The sequence below is a fragment of the Colius striatus genome, chromosome 7 (assembly GCF_028858725.1).
Source record: "Colius striatus isolate bColStr4 chromosome 7, bColStr4.1.hap1, whole genome shotgun sequence".
NCBI lineage: Eukaryota > Metazoa > Chordata > Aves > Coliiformes > Coliidae > Colius > Colius striatus.
The window spans coordinates 1847364-1870842 of NC_084765.1; the positions used below are offsets into that span (position 1 = coordinate 1847364).

Here is a 23479-nt window from a genome sequence, read left to right on the forward strand (position 1 = left end):
GGTAACACTTTCCAAATAACTAAGACAAAAACCCACTAGGAGGGATTTTGGCCCTGACAAAACAGTAGTTTAAACCTTGGCTCAGATGCTGACAACGTGATTTTAGGCAACCTCTGATCAGATTCAACCAAGGCAACATCCATAAAAGCCATAATTATCATTTAACTACTGCTCTAAGTTGTTAAATAAACACTTTGATTTTGTGCCAGAGTTGAATAAAGATTATACTCCAAGACCAGAGACAAAAATCTATTACTAACCTAAAGAAACTCCTTTGGATGCAAGAAAGAACAACAGGGAACACTTGCAAAAAGAGTTTGGAAACCTTTGGTTTGGAAAATGCCAGGCAACATTACAACAACATGCCTAAAAAAAGCCAGGTTTTATATGTTTAGCTAGGTAGAGATCCCCACATTCCTACAAACATGCCACTGAAGTCTAACTCTGAACACTAGCTCTGCCTCCATCAATACCCAGCAACATTGGATTATGGCAGCAACAGGATTTCAGGAACCACTGGGAACAGTTTAAGTGCCTGAGGTTGTATTCAGCCATGATAAAATATACACATGCATTTGGAGGGTAATTTCTCACAGACTTGGAGAGTTAACATTTTCCTATTGCTAATCTGTAACAATTTCCCCCCAAGAACAGTGAGATGTGATAAGCTTAATTGTAAGGTGTATGGAATAAGAAAGTGTCTTTTCCTGTCTCCATGATGTCAGTTGCATCCCAGCCTAGCATTAGGAAGCAAAGGTTATGTTATAATATATTTGGAGGATAAAATTGATCTATAGCTTTTGGATTCAACTGTCTAGTTAGCTTTATTTCAACCACACAGCATGAGACATCACCAACTGTCTTTGCTCTACTGCATATCATTTTGATTGTGGAAGAAGGTCAAAAATGAAATTCAGAAGGAAGTGTCTACAAATGCATACAGGTAACTTTTATTAGAAATATTGAGCAACAGCCACTTTTTAACATGAAGTTTATCCATGAGGATAATCACAGCATCATTACACAAGTTCTATTGTGTGCTTGAACCATTTTCATTAAACCTAAAGTTGCTCCTAGAAGGGAGGACAATTTTCAACCATCAATTTCCTTAAAAGCACCATTTAGTTAACAAGCAGCAACTAGTGTTGAAAGGCACAAGATTGTTAGCTTTTGTTACCTATTTTCCAATAGAGATACAGGCACTTGAAAAGCTTAATAAAATCAAGCCTGTAAAACAACTTGTGTGTTTGTGAGGACGGAGGTCTGCTACATTCAGGATCATCTTCAACATGTTGTCCTGCAGTTGTAAGGATGCAACACTCAGAGCAAATCTCTGCAGCAAGCTTTTACAAGTTGGATCTATCTTTGGCAGACACACGAGATGTGGACTGTGTGTATGTCCTAATTACATCCTAAAAACACAAAAGAAGTTTTGAGCAAGCCCCATTAAAAGCAGATAGAGAACTTTAGAAAGGAAAAGAAGTACTTGAATCAACTGGGATGTTATTGTCTGGAGCAAGCACAGAGGCCAAGCAAAGGCTTGTGGAAACGTTTCATTACCATTACAAAGAGTAGGTAATCATTTGGTGTGAAGAATCAACCTGAACACTTTGCAGATCATGCATAGTTATCTTCCAGAAGTCTTACAAAAACGAAACTGAAACAAAGTAATTGTACATCGGTGGTTAATCAACGTTTAATTAAGTGTAATTAGTGATGTTTCCTCATTTTGTGACTCAACATGCACTGGCTTCTCCCATTTAAACCAAACAAGCATCAAGACAGATTGCTCCCTTTGGTGAGATTTGACTGGATTTACAAAAGCAGCCAAGAGAGTTCACAGCCAGCCAAAAGCCAGCTACAGGAATTGCTAACATACCTTCTTCCCACTTTCAGCATTGTACTTGTCCAGCAGAACCTGAATACGAGCCCCATAATCAGGATGAACATCACTGAAGTTTTTCACCTAAACAAGAAGCCAGAACAGAAAGAGCAACAAGAGTTTTTCTTCCACTTCAAATGTATTCTTTAACATATTTTTTTTGCCTCTGTGGTCTACAAGCAGCACATTTCATAAGGAAGATGAAAACTCTATAAGTTGAGTTCTGACCAGCCTGAAAGGAGCTATGAACATCTTCAAGCCCAGTTCCTACTACCTCACACAGAACTGATTTAAGCAAAGGAAAGATAAAGATCCAATACCTCCCTGGACCTCACTGCCTTTTCCTTGTCTACACTAAAACATTACACTGGAAGACACTAGAGTTTTTAAACATCAGGAAAAAGTGTCTTAAAATAGCCTATGTAACATGTTAAAGTGTTTTGGATCTAACACTCATGCAAAGGAGAAAGCAAAGCCTTCTCAGAGAAGAAGTCCTGATTTTCCTCTCCTTAAGCATGCTGATGTCCTGGCAAAGTTACTAGACTGCAAAGAAAACATGGAATAAAGGGCAAAGGTTAACAACCCAAACAGGTCACTCACAGCTCTCTTTTGAATGAAGAGTTGTGCATCTTTCAGATGCCCAGCAATGTTTTTGCACAGCCTTTGGCGTTCATCCTCCTTCAGCACTTTGGTGTAGAATTCTCTGACCTTGTGAGTGGAAACAAAAGGTTTTCTTTTGAAATCCCCAAAATGCAGAGTCATCCTACCTGCAGCAGCCAGTTACACTAAGCATTCAGGAATTATTGTTACTGTGAGAGTAGCTTTCAACACTTCAAATACTAACAAAGCAATCAGTTTGTGGTTGTTGGTTCTGGGGTTTTTGGTGTGCTGCTTGGTTTGTTGGTTGTTTTTCCTCTGTAACCTTGCTAATAACTCCTTCCATTTCTAGCTTGAATTAAGTGTTGCTTATTGAATTAATGAAAACAATTCTTGTTGTTGGGGGTCTAACTCTGGAATTCACCCACACTAGCTGGCATAGCAGCAGACACCAACCACAAGATGACAAAGTCACAACCTCTAGCTATTTGTGCCCAGAATATGAATGGCAAAGGTCTGTGACAATTCACTAACCACATTGGAATTATTCTTGTTAATATCCTCTAAGCTCATCCTAGAAACTCATTTTAGGTGCAATGTAAAGCCTTTTCACACATCACACCTGAGTCACATTGTCTTCATTTGCACTATTGAAGCGCTGCACATCTCCTGTAACAGACATGCGGCTCTCCTTGAGAACAGGCTGATCTTCTGGACCAGTAAAGCTGTTTGGATAATAGTTGGGGGCACCACCTGAAAAAGAAACAAAAAGACCACCCCACAAGACAATCAGTTGCCAGCTCTCCAGATCAAATCAGAAGACAGAAAGTGTTCTTCGCCTAGAACGCCTTAAATCAATTACCCAGTTATGATTCACATCATTAAAAATGGTTGTCAGCATTTTTCTGCCAACACATAGCTCAACAATAGCTCAACAGCAGGAGCTGTGTCAAGACAGTACTTAGTAGAAACAGAATTTCAGTAGCTTTTCTAGGGGAAAAAGTGATTTGATACAGAAGTTAGGTCTGGCAGCTCCTCACATCATTGGTCAGACAATTTTAACAGACCAAGTCATGAAAGTTACTCAAAGTTTTAGTTCAAGGCAGCATCAAAACCGCCACATTCATGTGCATATCTGAAGTACTACTAACCTTAACTACGTAGGTTTAAGCACCTAATATTGTTATGCAGTTCTGTAAGTTTAAGTTCCCTGCTCTTGGACAAGCACAGCTGTTCAAGTCCTTGTTTTCCACAGATTTCCTTCTCCTCCCTCAGCAAACATTAGAAGTCATAGCCCAGAGGAACACAGTGTTTTGGCATGAGGCCCTGCTTAAACATATCCATGTTTACTCTCAGGGGTAAGCCAGACACTACTGGGCAAATGCTGACAGAACATAACATGCTGAATAGAGGCAAAGAGAAAGCTCTAGACTTGGCACTTCCACTCTTGCCTTTTGCAATCTCTTAGGAATCAGAGAGCAAAGGAGTTTAAAAATATAGATGGAGTACATGAAAGCCAAGTGGCTTTCACACAAGCCAAGTGACGAGTGGACATAGGAATAAAGGGACCTTCCTCAAGGATATGTGTAAGACTAGTACTATTTAACACATTCATAAGCTTCCCTGAGAAGGGAGCAATTAATGAGCTGACAGTTTAGCCTCTGCAACTTTTAACCTAGTCAAAAATGAAAGCTAGCTATAGTGACACAATCTCATGGTACCAAAACAGTGAGTCAAAATTGCTGTCCTGAAAACAACTCTATTTGCCATGTAATTCACACAGGGTACAGAAATGCATGCAGCTGCATACATGCAAAATCATGACTTCCAAGACATGCCATTACCTGTCAAAATAGATCTTGGCATAGAGTTTGAAGTAAGTTGCATTCTGGTTGTTGGGGAGTGCAGAGTTAAATAGCAACATTAGGAATAGTACATGGACATTCAAGGGACAGAACAGAGCATATGGTGGATTTATCATACCTGCAGGTGAAGCCAAGGCAACTCCAAAAGGATCTAGCAATATAAGGAGAGGTACTAAAAAGCTTACAGATATTGAGAGGTGAAGCACAGACATTGAGAGGTGAAGCACAGACATTGAGAGGTGAAGCACAGACATTGAGAGGTGAAGCACAGACATTGAGAGGTGAAGCACAGACATTGAGAGGTGAAGCACAGACATTGAGAGGTGAAGCACAGACATTGAGAGGTGAAGCACAGTTTTCACATAAAGGGACAAAAGCCAACAGACAGACTGTCCAGAGCTCAGGAAGTTATACAGAGATGTTTGAGTTAGGGGAGAAGTCACAAGAGACACTGAATGGTTGAAGAGAAAAAGCAGCATTTCTCACTGGAAGTCAGTAATGTTCAATCAAGTGATCTGTTCAGCAAATGCCTTTCTGTGAACAGGAAAGAATTACACAGCAGGTGCATAAGTATCATTAAAGGTATTTTCATCCCTACCTTGGTTGTCAGACACACACATTGGTCCATCCCTCTGGTAATTGGCCACCCGAGCTCTGAAGGGGCAGTTGACAGGGATTTGTAGATAGTTGGGCCCCAGGCGGTGTCTGTGAGTGTCAGGATAGGAGAAAAGATGACCCTAAAACATTCACCACAAACATTAACCACTACTTGCTGAAAGAGATCAAAGTGGTACAATCCCAAATTCAAAGCATCATACATTAAATAATGAAAGGGGAAAGGCTGTTTCCTATTCTGGACTAGAGTAGAGGTTATGTCTGAAGTGACCACAAGCTAACTTTCCTGCAATAGCAGTGACAAATGGCAGGTTGAGCTGTACCTATGCAGCCTGGGTATTTCCTGCCAGTTTCAGCATATCCTGCAACAGGACAGTTACACATGGAGATGAAAATTACTCTCAGTGCTAAATATTACTAAGGGATGATTTTCCTACTTATTTCCAAGCTTAGGTTTAAGAACTGCTTACATCTGAAATATGTTAGTCTCTGATGAGGCAGTTTTAGGGATATCTGGATGCCAAGATGACAGACTGATTGCAACTACAAAGTTTGTGGGAGTGAAGAGAGGCAAAACAGAAAGAACTGCATGATGGTTTAAGAGTTTAGCCAAATAAAACTGTCAAAACACCTTGTTTTGATAGATATCACTTGAGACAATCTAGTTTTAAGCTGAACAAGTATAACATGCAATCATTCACGACCCTGCAAGACACTGTAGTCTACTACAGAGTCTTACCAGATATTTTGACCTGGAAGGAACCTGGTTTTACTTCCAAAGAAGAGTCTTGTGGTTTGAATCAGGGAATAGGTGTATCTATTGTAGGTCACTTCAAGCCCACCTACCAACCCTTAGATATACTGTAAAAGCATAAATAAACATGCACTGCTGCTATGGTTTTATGTCATACTTCTTGCCAGACTGACAGAACTCAGCAGCTTTGGTAGCTCTTGCAGCTGCCCTCTATGTTCTAGACCTTCTGCTCCTTTAGTTCTTCCCATTCTCTTTGAGTTTTGGATGAGCACATCAAATGGTGAGCATTGAGAAAAACCAACCACCAAGAAACTAAAAAAAAAATGAGTTGCCTCCCATCTATCAGGGACAGGAATGCACAAACACAATCTTCAGCTGAAATCTCCTGTGCACTGTAGTTTACCTGCAGCATTTTATCGGGGCTAGGCTCGATACCAGGTGGCATGTTACTAGGATCATATGCCATCTGTTCAACCTCTGCAAAGTAATTGACAGGATTCCTGTTCAAGACAAACTTTCCCACAGGGATGAGAGGGTAGGCACCATGTGGCCAAATCTGTAGGATATAACATGCATACGTTACAATCAACATCAATATAGCATTAGGCAGCTTAAACAAGTACTAGGCAGCATTCAAGCTATTTATGTCTGAGAAAACCCATTACTGAAGACATGTTTGTCAGCAAAAAGATAAAGAAATACCTTATTTTAAAGAAATAAGCCTTTTGCAATTAATACAGAGTACTAATGCAACTTATTTCATCATCCCAGCCTAACCTCACTACTTAAGTGAGATGCCCACAGGTGCTTGAAAGATTGCCTAGGAATGCAGTATCATAGGTGGAATGATTGTTCACAGCTACTTCAACATGCAAGCAGCTTAACCAGACTTTTGGCATCTTAGCCTTTCAAGTTCAAAAGTCCTTAGGAGAAAGAGTAATAAAAAGTCACATTAATACCTTTCAACAAGCCATTCCTTGGAACAGGAAGTCTGACAAAAATCAGACCAACAATTAGAAACCACATTATCAACAGCACTTCAAACCAGTGAACTCAGGGTGTGACTCTGTGATCAGAGATCACACTTTGGAAATGCAGTGCAATTGGAATCTACAGGCCTGGAATTGAGTCCTGTCCATATTTCACTGAGGAAGAGTAACATGAGATACAACATAAGTATCGTTTCATCACTTTTGACTCATGGAGATCATGTGATAAAGAGTACACTTTAAACACAGGGGAAGAACAAAAAGGACAGACTAACTTCATTGATAAGGACTAGTAAAACAATGCTACTCTATGGAAACCATCACTTTTTTTTTACACATAAGCTCAGTTTTGGCATTTTGAGCTCATGATCTTTCTTCAACCAGCTGAAATGAAATAGTCCCAGTGTCAGAGATACCTTTGTTAAATCAAAAGGATTAAATGGAAACCTCTCTGCTTCTTCAAATGTCATCACTTGAATGTAGAAAGACCACGATGGATAGTCCCCCTTGGCAATGGCATTGTAAAGATCACGGATTCCATAGTCAGGATCAGTAGAAGCCAATCTTGCTGCATCTTCAACAGAAAGGTTTTTGATGCCCTGGTCAGTCTAAAAGCAATAGAAGTAGTAGCATCAGTTACAACATGCAGAAAGTGTTAAAGAAATCACTAATAAAAACCTACTCTAACAAGATGTATGATCCAACAATGCAACTGTCTGTGTTCTGATCTAAACCAGTTGGAGTTCAGAGTAACAGCAAATTTAACAGCTGCCTTCCAGATCAAAATTACTGCTCTGATAGAAGTGAAATAAATATGTAATGCTACACACAAGACAAACTTGAAGGTATGATCCCTGCAGCACATCAAGGAAAGATATTCCCCCTCTCCCCTCACAGGATGGGATGTTTTTTAACTGTTTCATTGCTCCACTTTTTCCTACAGGTCACACGGCAACAGAGTCATAAAATAGTTGCAGCCCTCAGAGCTGAAAGCCCTTCAATCCTATATGAATCTCAATTTCCCATCCCCCACCCTTGATTCTGTGACATCTTTGGTATTAAGTCCCACTTGAACGAGCTTTTGACAACTTGAAGGCTAAAAGCTGCCATACAACCCCTCTAAGATTAATATAATGGTTTCCAAAGTCCTGCTTCAAAGGTAGATGTCCAGTCTCCACTAAATTTTAACGAGGTAAGAAGCTGTACAGCCTTTAAAACATCAACAGGAGTTGTTTTCAAGTGAGAGATGCTAGGGAGTCCTCTCTCACAGAAGTGTGGAGGTTTGGTGAGGTTCCATGAGCTTCAACTGCAGAGCTTTTACATTTTGGTATAGAGCTGAGGCCACCTCAAACATACAAGATCAATGCAGCTCACATCCAGGAGGAAACAGAACCCCTAAATGCAACTTAAACAGTTACAGAACATCTTTAGATGGTCTATTTCAGTTGTTTTTTATCCAATATGATGCCTGCTTCCAACTGGAAAAAAATATCAGTACCTTCATATGGAATTTGCAGTAAACTGCTCTTCCATTAGAATTCACCAGTTTAAAAGTATGTGATCCATATCCATTCATGTGGCGGTAACCATCAGGAATACCACGGTCACTGAACAAGAAAGACACCTAAAAGAGACCAAACAACATGAATAGACTCACCTGATCAAGGAAAAACAACATTCAAGACAGAGTCTGTTTATTGCATTAATCTACATCACTGGAAGCTACCTCAATGTTATGTATTCTTTGAGCAATTTCTAGTTTAAGAGTGTTAATGAAATACAACTGTTTTGCTTTGGCACAAAGAGTAACTGTGATTAAACCTATGCCCACACAAAGTACAAGTGAAGTAGTTAGTGATAAAGTGATTTCTCCTATAAGCAGAGAGCAGGAAAGCATGGATAATTTAAGTTAGACATAGAAAAAGAATGTTTTCCAAGTTAAAGACAAAAACCTGACAACTGAAGTCCTTAACTTCTTTCTTCAAGCTGTTAACATACAACCATGCAAACATTAAGAATGATCATAAACCTAAAGAAAAACATCAGAGAATGCTTGTGGTACTTAGTGCTGGGTTCATACAGAAGCTTTCCATCTTCCTTTAAAAAGTGACAACTACCCTTTGCATTTTATTAGCACTTTTGCTTAACATTCTTAGATACAAATACACTTCACAACAATCAGAGGTGCCCTGTGAATTCTGATCACTTTTGGAGTTCATCTGATGTGCTATAAAGCTAAAGCTTTAAATAAACTTCTATGTGATGGCATTACTTTGCCAGTATTTTACATCACCAGCTTGCTGTTCATCAGGATCTCCACTGCTTTAGTAACTTTAGTGCTTTAGCAACTTCCTCCTCACCCCTATGTAAAATAGGATTATGGAAACAGAAGAATCCCACCCATTTCAGAGACATTAAAAGAAGAGAAGGCTAGATATATGTACTCATAGCTTTGAAAGCTACTCTAAGTCATCTTCACTGTTCCTAAAAGATTAGACAGGCTTCTTGATAAAACATGCAAAACAGCTAAAAATGTATGTTGTCATAACATGATATTGGAGGGTTAAAATCAAGCTGAAAGAGAACCTTACTTGATGCAAAGACTCAGGGCGAAGACTCCAGAAGTCCCACATCATGTCTGGATCCTTCAGATGAGTCTGAGGGTTCCTCTTTTGGCTATGGATGAAGGATGGAAACTAATTTGTCCAGAAGTAGGAGGATGGAGGAAGGAAGGGTGAAAAAAAGAGATTCTGTAACACCTCCAAGTTGTATGGTGGATACTAAGCAACTCCTGCTAGAAAACAATACCTTTCCCCCCTCCCTATATTTAACTGTGAAAGGAACAGTACACTGAAAGATGAGGCAGCTGTAAGATCACTGGAAACATCTTCTATTGCCATACACCTCCTTCAGCCAGATTCATTAACAGACCAGGAAAATCAGGCAAAGTGAAGCATTTACAGTTAGGATAAACTGGCTGTTCAAAGCTAAAGAATGATTTCACTCTGTGACTGATAAAGTGAGAGGAAAATGTTTTCCAGTTTGTGTATCTGAACTTTACTGAATATCTGATTCCTTCACTCAAAGAAAGTCCCTCTATTTACAAAGTGCTCTTAAAGTCATACCCCTATTCTTTTTTAACAGAAAGAATTTGCAAGCAGTTTTTGAAGTGAAAAGTCTTTCCCTTTCCTAATAGCCTCAGAATAAAAGAGAGCTGTCCACAGAGTAAAACAGCACTGAAACCATCAGATCTGAGGTTAAAACCACAATCATGTACATACTTGCTGGCTGTTCTGCTGTGGCACATCCACTAGCAAACACAACTAAAGGTGTGTGCTGTTTGTGGTATGAAATCACATAACTCATCACAGACTGGTAAGGGTTGGAAGGGACCTTTAGAGATCATCTAGTAACCAAGGGTTAGTTGTTAAATCAGCTATTTTTGGTTTACATAATACCTTTTGAAGTAAAAAGTGATGAGACCATCAAAAGCAACAAAGACAAGTGTACCAAAGCAACAGCTTTTGCTTCCCAGCGAGGCAAGAACAAGATGTGAATGAGCTTTTGGACTCTGTCACCAAGTACCTTGTTTACTCACCAGCATGGCATCCCGAATGAAGAAGATGGGAGTATTATTTCCCACAAGATCCCAGTTACCATCTTCTGTATAGAATTTCATTGCAAAGCCACGAGGGTCACGAACTGTATCAGCTGATCCAGCTTCTCCAGCTTGAAGAAACACATGAACACACACAAGTTGTAAGCATAAAAACCACAGAACTTGAGACTATGCCATGAAATCCTAAAAGGGTGGGGGTTTAGTGGTTTTTTTTCTCTGTACCAAGGAATTTTTTGGCATATTTTCAGCAACACTTGAGGCACTGGAAGTGTGAACTGCTACCCACCCAAGCACTCAGACCACAGTTCAAAGAAAGACCAAACAAGTCTATCCACTTGACCTAATTAAGAGTGGAGTTTGCATTATCATTAACAGAGACAACATCAGGTTATAAGGCTGAATTGCCTAAAAACACAATAGCTTCTGTGTATCAAACCCCAGTGTGAAGACTAAAAACACATTAGTTTCTGTGCACCTGTGTGAAAGCTCTTATGTGGAAGGTAGCAACCTAAGTAGAGTGCCTAATAAAAAAGAAACTCCCTATAGAAGAGTTAAAACCCTTTCAATTTCATCCCTGATTTATCCAAAACACTCTTGAGCACACATGCTGTGGGTCTCAGCACAAAACCCACTTGAGCACATGTGCTGTGGGTCTTGTGTCATATGTCTTCCCCCCAAATGACATCCCATGACACAGCAAAAAGCCAGTAAGGCAAAAAAAAACCAGCAGCTCCTTGAGCCTTGCTGAACTTTATTTGCTCCAATACTACTTCCAGAATTGAATCCTCTGTAGGATTTCTTTAAGTACAGATAAAGCAGTAACACATACACCTTGAACAGTAATTTTTCCTATCAGACAAGACATTGACCATAACATGTCTTAACTAGCATTTAAGATCTTGCTAGTTTATGCATTCAGCTCTAATGAAGAGTTTAAGGAAGAGTGTTTCATTTTCTTTGCCCAGTGCTTCCTTTACAGCATTCATCCCCAAAACATTCCTACATTGTAAGAGATTAGAGGTATTTAGCTTCCAAGAGTTCAACTGCAGTATGCAAGTGTTGAGTATGACCCATTCAGAAACAGAGCAAGCTTTCTGTCAGGAAGAGAAGTAACTCAGTTTATCCTTTCTCTCACATTCCAGATGAAAAAGCATCAGAGAGCTCTGGCAGAAAGATGCAGAAGCTGCTTAAGGTCTTACCATTCAAAGGAAATTCACTGAATAGGATTGGCAGACAGCATTTCAAGCTCATTCAAGTTCATTTCAAACTACCTTAAGGGCTTCACAATACAAGCTTTGTCATCAGTGTAACTATGGTACACATGTAAGAAGACACACAATAGCTTTAGAGCCTTACCAACAGTGGAGAATCTTATAGCAATGGGAGTTCTTTTTCCAATGTGTTCAAATACTTTGGCCTTACAATACTGGGTAATGTCATGAGTGACTTCAAAATAGCCAAAAGCTCCTGAAGAAGAAGTTCAAAAATATCATATATCTGGATACCTTCCTTCCACTCACAGCAAATCTGTTATTCTATTGTGGTCCAAACAAACAGCTTGAAGTCAAAATACATTCATTTAAAACACAGTTCATCCCCATGCACTAAAACACTCTATTTCCACAATATGAAATTCACTTAGCACAAGCTACAACTTCCTTCATTCACTGTTAACAGTTCACAGCAGCAACACAAACCTTATTCCTACTGTGCAAAGCAACACACAGTAGCTTTTTGGATGCTCCTCTGACTAGATTTACATATTCCTCTCAGAGCAAGGCAAGTATTTCTTTACTCCTGGTAAGTGTTGCAGAATTTTTGGTTTGTCTGTAAAGCTGGATGAAGCAACAACCACCTTCCCACCCCCACAGAGGAATTCTTCCCATGTACAGTCACATTATAAAATCAGCTCCACATTTTCTCCTAGAGCAGTATGTAAGAGTGATCTGACAATCCTACCCTTCTAAGATAATCAGGTGACAAAAACAAGAATCTCTATCAAATACCATGCAAAGGTACTTTAAGATACTGATGGTTAAGTCTTTCTTTCCAGAGGAATGGGATACTATGAAGGAACAGTTAGAGGAAGCAGAGACTACAACAAATGTAATAAATTTAAGGGCTATAACTACATTTTCTCTCATTTTTAAACAGTTTTGGAGTGCTTTAAGTTCCCAGCATTAAGTTTATTGCCCTAAAAACATTATAAGGTGTGATGCTAAATGATACATAACATAAAGCAACTTATCTGTCACAATCCACATGTTAACTCCAAAGCTTTTTGAGGTCTAATTCTACACAGAGGGGGGAAAAAGAAAGTGGTTTTGAACACACCTGCCCCTTTTGCATGCACAACTCTTTCAGGGATCCTCTCTCTGTCAAAGTGAGCCATCTCATCAGTGAAAACAACATCTTGAACAAGAAGTGGTCCACGTGGCCCTGCTGTCAGAAGATTAAGCTTATCCCCTACAGGGTTCCCAGCACCAGTGGTCAAGACATCTGGTTTCTGAAAGCAAGAGACAGTCAATGTCACATCACCAGAAATTGAAACCCCTCTGTATTTAAGCTACAAGATGTGCATGGTGTAATGGTCTACCAACCATTACATGTCACAGGACAAGTGTATGGCAAAAGTGACTTAAGGCTCTGGAAGTAGTTACAGAAAACACAGATGTCTAATTATATCACAGTACTATGTGTGGGGCTATTCAAGAAGGGGAGTTCAAGTCATGTGCAACCCAAGAATGTTTCCCATAGTTCAGAAGTATTACTTGTTAAGCCCATCTGCCTTGCTTCAGGTACCCCTGACTGCTCTTGGTCTGGAAAAGCTACAGAAAAATCCCACAAGTGAGAGCAGCTGAGGAATCATCATTCTAGGCTCTTGAATCATAGAAAGACTAAGACTAACAAGAGCCCTAGGAAGTCCTGATGCCAGTAAATGTCCTATCAAAATAGACAACAACCCAGAACCTTTTCTTTTTTAACCTGTATCTCATTTTAACTGCCTCAGACAGCCTTACCATGCCAAGTTTGAAGTTAACCATTCTCATATGCTACTCAGAGCTGCAGCATCTTGTACAGCAGGAAAGAAACAACCACTCCAAGAGAACATCAAGAAACACCCACTGGAACTCTAGCACTGTAACTGAGCATACTTCCCCCTTCCTAAAAAGCCAAAAGACTGCAGGAGAAAAGACTTTCTGTGCATCACATATGGGGTCATGTGCTCCTCTAAGGCAACAGTCCTATTTTACTGGGTACTGTAGAAAACTTAGCAAGGAAAGCTCACCAGCTCCAGAGACCTGATGGTTGGAGGGATCAGTTTTTCCTGGAGCATATTTATTAACAGCTAGGAGGCAAAGGACTTAGAAGAACAGAAAAAGAAGAGTCTGAGTCACCACTTAACATTAAGCCCACAGTGAAATGTTGCACTAAGCTGTCCCTATATACTACCCTCCCCTCTCCTGCCAGAAGCATCCAGGCACCTGAACCATAGGAAATGCACCAGAACTAATCCATTCATCCCCTCCTGACTAGTTCACCTTTTTAAGTTGTGGAAATGAGAAGGGATGGTGAAGAGGAGAGAGTAACTCTTGGTGAGAAAGCCTACACTATTGGACCAGCAGCTTTTCTACTGACTATGCAAGTTTTGCTTTAAGGGTTTTAATTGGTGTGAGGAGGCACAATTCCTACCTGTACCTCATGGAACAGTACACTGCACTGAACTAGCCTCCAGGTTGTTGGGGTTTGTTTTCCCCCCAAGGGGCAACACACAAAGGCAGGGGAAAGAACAATTATTCACATCTGCACTAGTTCTAGATAAGGCAGAGCTATGTAGACCTTTGTTTAACTCAGGCACAGGAATAACCACATGAAAGTCATTTGAGAGCAAAACCACATGTCTAAAGTGCTCATGCTAATAAGCAACACACCACTACTTTGGCTGGCTTGAATTCCCCAAATATTGAGGTTCTTTATTCTTCATTCACCACTTCATTAGCATAAAGATGTAACTCTAAAGCTATAAACACAAACTCAGCTCCTTCAGGATGCCTGAAGCTCTAACCTACACTGAAAGCTGTCAAAACATTTGAATAGGACAGTATACATCTGTCTACAAACAGGAAAGTGGAGTTGAGAAACTTATCACTTACCACTTCAGCTTTAAGTGTTCCCAAGTCAAAGGAGCAGATGCTGGAATCAAACCACGATCTATAAAGTTAATCAAGGGAAGCAGGCAAGAGTAGAAACTAGTCTCAGTATTCTTCCCATTGCTTATACAGCACATGCTTCCTGCCTCAGATTTGGATGGTTTAAATGAGCCAAAGAAAAACCATTTCACTGCTTACTTTGAGAAATCACCAGGGCAGACAACAGAGAGTTCTCCCATCCTGAGTCAGTCCAAGAGTTCAACTCCTTAAAATGCTATCCTACCATACAGGCCTCCTGTCACTCAGCACCTTTCAACAGGGATGCTTTATTATGGTTCAGCTGTCATCTTACAGCAGAAATTGTTTACACTGCCATTATGAATGAGCTTTCTGATGTAGAATTTAATCTCACATACTAAAGCAACTAGAAGGACACTTCCATATCCAAGGAACTTCAGGAAAAAGCTCATTCAACCTTTCCCTGGGTGAATGTAATGTGGAAATGTAAAATACTCTACTCCAAGATATCCACCCAGCACAAGTAGTGTAATTATCAGCTCTTTACCCTGACATTGTCTCTCCTGAGGAATGAAGACTCATTTTGACACTCATGCTAAGCCTCTGCTTTGAAAAACCCTCTCAGAACACAGCCCAGTCTGCAGATGATGAGACTATGAATTCTCACACATCCTAAGCTTCTTCATTGACTCTTTTTGTCAGGAATTTTGTTTACAGTCTGCTTGCAGAGAGATTGATGTTCTTTTATCAAACCCAGCTCCCAGCACTGCCAATACTTTTCCTTTTGCTTTCATTAGTCTTGCTGATGAAAAGCTGCAGGTCTCCTCACAGATGAAACCTAACACATCAGATTTCCTTGGCTTTTTGTGCTGATGACTGTCATTCTCATTTAAGACACACAAGCTGGCTGTAATGTGATGAAAACAAACAGATCCTGCCAATGGCATCTGCATTTTCCTGTCCAGCCTCCTTGTGTTATCATGCACTAAGGACTTTTCCATCCTTCCCACGTGTTCTATGTACACAGAGACTTCCCCTTTCTCTTTAAGGCAGCCTGAGCTCTGAACAGCTTCAGCACCGTTTAGGAAGTAGTCAGAATTGAAAGGAAAGCAAATTTGGGGGCTGGATTGTGGTAACTCCTTTTTAACATGAGACATAGCTCTTCAGACCCCTTCCTGACTCCATACAGGGACTTTTTGAAGTCACTAATATTTTCAGTTCCCTTGAAGCAGTGACCAGGTTTTACTCAGTCCCCTGAGAAACACAAAAGTTACATTGAATTAGAACCTTGTTTATCCTGGAGTTCTTACATTCTAGACAGCCTGGAAGGTTTAAACATGCAATGGTAGAACTTTGATGCATATACCTACACCTATGAACTTCTTCTCTACAAAACCCTTGCAAGAGCCTAGTAAAAGGCAGAAGGAGAAGAAAAGGGTATCCTCAGACTTAAGGAGATTTTCAGTCCTTTTGATTTCACCTGTGCCTTTATAACACCCTTTGTGTGATTACCTCAAGGGTAGAAAAAACCTTGCCTATTAGTTGCAAACAATGCATGCAAAGAATAAAGGTTTGTGGTGGCAACACAGCTCTTCTCAAACTAACAGGCTACATCACTGTCTAAAAAACCACTTCTGCAATGCCAATGCTTAAAGCAAGTACCTAGAACCACAGCTTTCTGAAACTAAACCTATAAAAGCCATCTAAACAGCTTTGTGGCTATCGAGCCTCTTGTGTGGGCAGACTTTCTGAAAGCTTCTTTCTAACCTTTAAATGGTAGGATACACTCAGTTCAACCTTCAGGATTTCTCAGTTCTGTCAGGGTGCACAAAAGAAGTGAAAGGAGAAAAGGGAAACAACACAGCAGTTTTAAGAAGAGTTCTTATGCTACTTTTGGACTTGAGGTTGGCTGATGCCTGTATTTTCATATGGGTAGGAGCTGCACACAGTCAAAACCTTTAAAGATACGACCTTTGGAATCTGCATGTGTGTTTCATTAGAGCACTAGCCTGCCATGACAGAAAGAAGGGAAACAAAGCCAGGAGAACTTTAGTCACAGCTGCTGTAAACACCATAGACATCAAAGTATATACTTCCAGGCATTACTGATACTTTGCACCTTATACAAGTCACTTTAAAATTCTAATAAGTCCTTCCTACTTTTTCTCTTTAGGTCTCATGACTTCTTATGCAACACAGACTTTGGGTTGCCTCCCAATCTTCAAATTAACCTTGGCCTGCATTCAAACACTGCCTGGTTACAGAAAAAAAACAACATCTATATGAAGATTATTACTTAAAGAACAAAAAGAAAATGTTAAGAGACACGCTAGAGTAACGATGAGGTCACAAGTCATCACTAAAAGGTAGTTTTAATACAGTATCTTTTAGAACTGAGGAGGGAATAAACCAAACCCCAAGATGACTTAACAACTATGAATATTGGCAAGACATCCACTTGTGTCTTGTAAGACTGGTGCTTAGTAGAACCAGTTGATAAAGTATTTAATGGCAAACCACACTTCCCTCAGAAGATAGGAGAAACTGACACATTTTGACAGAGGAGAAGGGAAATTTACTCTTGCAGCATTTATACACTTTATCCTCATGTTTTGGGGGTATGTTCTACACCTTCAGAAGCTGAGTGCCATGCTGTTGACTGCATGTTCAGACTTCAGTCAAGCCACTCGCCCCAATCTGCTTCAACCTAGTAAACAAACCCACACATATTGCTGAAAGCAGCATCGTTTATCATTTATCCCCCCCTTGTTAAATTTCCCCTGGGTTCTACTAATGTGATGCCAGAATGGAAAATGTCAATATTTAACCTGAGGACAAGAAACCAAACAACAAGAAACGCTCTCTGCCCAAGGAGTCGCGCAGCCGAGCCCCGTCTCCACTTAAGGAGCGGACTGTGGCCACAGCAGCCACGCCAGCAGCGCTGACCGCCCGTATCGCTCCCGGCCCGTTCGCAGCCGCCAGCCTCGTCCTGCTCGGTTCTCCCGGGGCCGACACCGAGCCCAGCGTCCCGCGTAGCGCGGGACGCTGGGCTCGGTGTCGGCCCCGGGAGAACCGAGCAGGACGAGGCTGGCGGGCTCATCATCCGCGCCCGAGCGCAGAGAACCGCGGCCCCCCGAGCCCTGTGTGCCCGCGCCGCTGGCCATCAGGTCAACCTCCTGAGCTGTGTGCGCCCCCAGCCCGCTCTGCCGGAGCGGGTCAACCCCCTGAGCTCTGCACCCTCCGCCACCGGGGCTCAGCCGCTCCCCTCGGCACCGGTATAAGGGCTCAGTCCTGCCCACCCACCGTCTCTCCGCCGTCCTCCCTGCGGCTGGTCGGACCGTTACCGCCCAGCGAGTCGGGCAGGACGGAGAGCCGGCGTCGCGGCTGATGCCATCGGGGGCAGCCCCTCAGCTCTCACAACACCCGCTCCGCCGTGTACCTGCGTGCCCCGCTGGCTCCGCCACTGCTTTAGCTGGTCCGAGGCGTCGTCCCGGTCGTCAGCCATTTTGCAAGCTCAGGCGACCCCCACGGAAGGGCGGTGCGGGGAGAAGCAAAGGCGGGGTGGCTCTGCGGGGCCGCGCTCGCTACCGGCGAGGAAGCAGCACCGGAGCGACCGTCCCACGCGGATCGTCCCAACACCGCGGGTAGCGGGAGCTGCTGCCCCGACGCTTCTATCCCAGCGCTGCGCCCGCCCCCCGCTACCTCCTCGGCCAATCGCTGTGCGCCAAATGGGAAACTCGAGCTGTGATTGGGTTAGAGGCGCGTCAATCAGGCGGTGGTGGGGCTGGGGCCCGCCGCCTCAAGCCGGCGGTCATGGCCGGGGTCACGGTCACGGCCGGGGTCACGGTCACGGCCATGGTCACGGTCACCTCTAGAGGCGAGAGTGGGCTCTAGAGTGGCCTGTTATTCGAGTTGGTGTAATTAACTGTGTGTAATTAGCCTGAGTTTGTGGCCTTAAGACAGCCACTTCTGAACTAGTAAGGAACCTCCACGGGTTTTATGTAGAAACAATGAGGAGAACATTGTGGGTTTTACGTAGAAACAATGAGGAGAACATTGTTCTCCCATTAAGCTGCTGTAGTTGTGCTCCACAAAGTGCTGCTCTTGTGTGCTGAGTACAGCATCCCTTGGGCTGTTACATTCCTAACACTGGGGGAGGTCCCCTGGCTTTGTGCCTAAAGGATGTGCTACAGCTGATAAAAGTGATTCACAGGCGATTGTTTTTCCTATTTCTGATCAGGAATAATCTGTCTTTAACTATTAGACCCTCAAATCTGGTCTGTATTCCCTAGGGAGTATCACTAATGGCGTTCCTTTTCCTCAGTGGTAGGAACAGCAAACTCTTTTTAATGTTTCAGCCTTGTTTCTTTTATGTCTCCAGGACTCATAATTTTTTCCTTTTTTAACGTGATAGCCAACAGCATAAAGAAGAGCAAGAAAGGTCAATCACCCATGTGTCTAATTATACTGCATACACATCATCAGACTGCACCTACTACTGCATCTCCTCCACTACTACTCATCACCTCCACGTACCAGACTCCCAGTGCACACAGAAGAACCTTGGTACAGGAGTAAGCCCACAGAGATCTAAGCAGGCTTGGTACAGAGCAAGAAACCCTTTACAACATCAGCCAAAGAGAAGAAGGATCCAAGCTTCATAACAAGGTCTTAACTCACAAAAAGTTTTGCTTTCAAGATTTTAGCTCCTGTTCTGCAAGCTAAGTTTGTAGGCCTCACCATCAGCTGTTTCTAAGAACGTTTAGTGATCTTTTTAGGCATTAATTCAGGCTTATGTGGTGTTCTTCCATACAGCTGTTATTTTTAAAGATGACTATTTTGTTCTTAAAATGGCCTTTTCTTAAGTAAAGACAGCTTGACAGGGCCTATGGACTTAAGACTGCCTGCACACGTTTGTATAAAATCAAACAATTGCTGTTTGAATTTGCTTAGCCAGCAAAGTGAGGGCACTGTGCACATTTTCAAGCAGTGTTCTTGTTTGCTTTTCCTTTGAAGTTTAACGCTTCCTGTCAACAAGTGTGTGTACACAAACTTGTTTGTTACGGCTCTGGTTTGAAATAAGAGTAACTTGCAAAAAGCTGCTGCACTTTCCCATAAACCTTTATAACTGTAATGCTAGAGGAAAAGATACATGTGTATATATGTATGTGTATGTGTGGCTAAAAAAACATGAGGAGATTCAATGTTGGCTAAGAAAATATGCCAAAAAAATCCAAGAGAGCAGGTGGCAATATCAATGGCATGTCTTTTTCATAAATGTTTGCACTCTAGCTTCACTGCTTTCGCTTTAGCAACTGCATTTGGAAAGAGAAAGGTCATCTACAAAGCTAAGTGGGAAACAAATACACTGATTTTTTGCTCACCTCGCTGTAATTTCTTGTCTTTTCAGGGAAGAATGCAGTGAACACTCATTTAAATTCCACAGGTGCTCTGCTGTGGGTATCTATTAATTTCCTTTCCCTTCCTTTCTGTTTTGATATTTGATTCCTAGGGCATCTTATTTGCCTTTGTAAGCCTCCTGTTATAGATGCATTAAGTAAACAAATTTCAAACAATTCCAAATTAATCATCTTTATTTACCTGGGGAGACTGGTTCTGTGTTGCTGCATGTCTTTCTGAGCATTAACCAAAACCACACTTCACCTTTAATTAAGATTTTGTGAGATTAAAAGTCATAATACTTAGCATTTGTTTTCTGTGTTTAAGGTGAATTCAAACACAAACTACGAGGTCAGTTTCGCTCCCATGCACATGCACGCCCACAGTCGTGCTGTATATAAAGTTTACACCTAGTTCAGGCAGTTACACCCAAGGGGCTGATCTAGAATTAGTTAAGTAGAAGGTCAATAGTGTCTATTGTTTTGCTAATTAAGTTACATGAGCAGCTAAAGCTTTCCTGCTGTATATGTCAGCAATATCAACTGTCTGACTTGGTACCTTCCTCTTGCCTGTGATCAATCAGGTTCATGAATGTTCCCTACAGCTTCTGTTGAGTACTTCTAATGCATAGCCAAAGCATTTCACTTCAGCACATATAATGGAGGCCACAATCACTTTTATCCTAAAGCATCAGAGAAGAGGAATACAAGACAGAGAGTGTTCATTTTTAAGCAAACTGATTATTGGTGACAACACTTATCACAGGATTGGGAGACATATGACCCTTCTACTAAAGATGGTCAAACTCATGTCTTCCAGAAGCTTGGATAAGTTTACAGCCTGTGAAACAAAGAAAAAGGTCAGAAAGACCTTCACTGTTCACCTACACGACAGAGGATTGAGGGGTGGTGATGGCAAGTCCAGTCAGAAGAAAAAGGTTGCTATTGTGTAGTAGAAAAACAGAAACATTAGTAGAAACAACAGGTTAATGTCCATTGTAATACTGGAGATGGAACATATTGTCTGTCTTTAATCCAAAGTGGCAAAACACACCCAAACCAATTTTATAGGTCAAACTTGCAATTAGGTAGACATGAAATCCATGCTATTAAAGGCCAACATCTGGGTGACAGGTCCTGCTAGACATGGTGTACGGTGAGAAGAGGAGATGGAATATGAGACAGGGAATAATACAATTGGAGTCTCTCTCTATGCTCTGTAAATTATATCTGAGATCATTTTACTGCTTCAGCTGTCATAAGTTTCTTTCCCAGCAGCTTGCATTACCTGTAGACTTTTGAATTTTGCATTTTCAGTCCTCAGATCTAATGGGAAAACACTGAAATGTTATAGCATCTGCAGAAGAGGTGGACTTTGAGGGGTGACTGAGGCAACAATGCTAGAGGAAAAATAAAGTGGGCAGGAAGTAAAAGGTGGCTTTTGTGGGAGATATATCGGACTGTCAGTTGACAGAGATACTGAGCTGTGTAGCAGAGAGAAAACGTGGACATCTGACAAACCACATGCAGAAGAAAATCAAGAAGAGGCAGTTAGGAAACCTCTTTTTCTGTTGGCAGCTTTGTGCCATCATCTGCTGTAGTTATTATGATTAGGGCAGGTCTCAGTTTAAACTCACCTCAGAGATAGAAAAGCATGTTAGAAAAACAATAGTTGCTAATGTTTCAAACAACATGTTTTTCTTTTCCTTTGCTTCTTTCATCCTTTCATAGATAATAAAGACTTTAGTGGTTCTGGAGCAGATGCCTTCAAGCTGTAATAGTGTATGTGATTAGTAAATGTTGATGGATACACCAACTGCAATATACTCCTTGAGATAGCTGAAAGAACAATGATAGAACAAGAAATGCAGCACTTGGCAGGTGGAAATGTAGTGAAACATGTATTTAGCATTCTGGATAGCTCCACTGTGGATTTTTATTCCTAGAAAAGACATTATTAACATTATTTCACATCATATAAATCCAATTTTCTTTGGTTAATACCTTTGCCTTTGACTTTCTTTCAAGTTACAGCACCAGTAAGTAAGCTGATGAATGTTTTCCTCCATTTGTTCTCTGTATTATTAGCAGCATTGTCTGAAGGATTTGCCTAATAGTGGTTAATAAAGCCTCTATTTTGAAACATGGTTTTGCCTATTAATGCAGAAGAAAAGATTTAAAGCTAGACACAGCAATGTTTTCTTTTTCACATGTTAGAATCAGAAGCTCTTAAGCTTCTAAATGGGTCAGCCAGCCAGTATGATGTAATCACATGTAATTAGTCAAGGTCTTAATTGGCTTGCTGGATGTTTGCATATATTAATATAGATGCTTGATCCAAGAGATATCTTAATACAATAGGTGTCATTTTATGTGTTCTAATTCTGTAGAAAGGAGAGAATCCTAAATGAACTGGTTTTTCAAAGCAATTGTATTTTCAGAAACTTAAATGCAATTTAAAGTGTTCTCTGCCCAGCTGAGCTGGAAAATCAGGCCTTTATTTCAATGCCAGTAAAAATACATGCTGCTGAAAATCATGGCTACATGTCTGTAGCTAAATGCATCAGTATGGCTCTAGACTGACATACACAGGTTATTCATACAATTCATTAATGTGCCAAAACCAGAGAACTAAATGGAAGCTGCTACTTGAATGTATGGACACCATTTCTTAGCCCAATATTGATGTGTTACGATGTGGAAGCAAAAGGAACAGGCTGATGCTGTGCTGAAAAGCACCAGTGTAATATTTCAGAGGAAAAGACAGAATCCCCTGCTGCAAGTGGGAAGATGGGCCTGGTATTTGCTTTGTCTACAGAATGTGAGGTGAGACTGCATGTTTGCCTGGCAGTGTCAATGCTCCCTTATCATCTGGGAAAGAAAGTACCTAGTTAGTGGCACTTTGAGTGCAGGACTGATGTGTAGGTTGTGAGATGAATAATACCAGTAATTATGAGTTTAAGCATGGTTCATACCTCGGCTTTCAGTTAGTCTTGGTGTTAAAACAATGCTTGGGATTTTCATCTGATCACACACTGTCCTTGACAGCAGTGATTTCTGATTTTGCCTGTGAATACAGGAGTGCAGTTTTGTCTGGAGGAGACAATAATGTGATTGTAGGAAGAGAATGGGGGGCAAAAACCATCCAAACACACCAGCCAGTGGAATGGATTTGCTGTAACCATGGAAAATGTGGAATGCTGGGAAACAAGGAAGGACAAAGAAGAATGTTGTGTTTCTAAGGTGCCAAAAGAGAAAATGTCACTGTCTTTGAAACCAATAGGCAAGTGGCTAGAAGCTCTCCACACGTGATCTAGTCCCTAAGTCAAAACTGTGAAACCTGGCAGATTTAAGTTGGGCAGTTAAATAATGTTTAGGTATCTGAAGAAAGGCTGGATTGATCTTTTTCAGGTTGGGTAAGTTGTGACAGATGTGACTCTGTGCAAGCAGAGACACATCAAAGACTCCCATGATGCATGTGACAATCGTAATAGGCACATGTGATATTTGTGTGCTGGAGTATCAGTAAGGATTTTACATATATAATAGCCCAGTGTGCTGACTTGATGGGTCAGTTTCCCATGGAATCA

The 23479-nt window shown here is 41.2% G+C and overlaps 1 protein-coding gene across 1 annotated transcript; it reads right to left on the reverse strand.

Annotated features, from left to right (window-relative positions):
• Positions 1 to 924: 924 nt before the first annotated feature.
• CAT (catalase) lies at positions 925 to 18175 on the reverse strand. The gene is made up of 13 exons (XM_061999971.1): positions 17930 to 18175; positions 12656 to 12827; positions 11678 to 11788; positions 10301 to 10431; positions 9294 to 9398; positions 8201 to 8326; positions 7119 to 7310; positions 6117 to 6269; positions 4943 to 5081; positions 3102 to 3232; positions 2483 to 2590; positions 1880 to 1966; positions 925 to 1412 (listed from the first exon to the last, which is right to left on the reverse strand). Exons 1-13 carry the CDS (start codon positions 17993 to 17995, stop codon positions 1347 to 1349), a joined length of 1587 nt encoding a protein of 528 aa, XP_061855955.1. The 5' UTR covers positions 17996 to 18175; the 3' UTR covers positions 925 to 1346.
• Positions 18176 to 23479: the final 5304 nt, after the last annotated feature.

What these genes read in the sequence shown, in the direction of transcription:
- CAT (XM_061999971.1), bottom strand. Translation starts at nt 17,995, where the DNA reads ATGGCTGACGACCGGGACGACGCCTCGGACCAGCTAAAGCAGTGGCGG. An exon ending in GCCCTGAGTCTTTGCATCAA is followed by an intron (nt 8,327 to 9,293) that starts GTAAGGTTCTCT and finishes GGTCTCTTTTAG; the next exon opens with GTGTCTTTCTTGTTCAGTGA. An exon ending in ATCCTTTTGATTTAACAAAG is followed by an intron (nt 6,270 to 7,118) that starts GTATCTCTGACA and finishes TATATCCTACAG; the next exon opens with ATTTGGCCACATGGTGCCTA.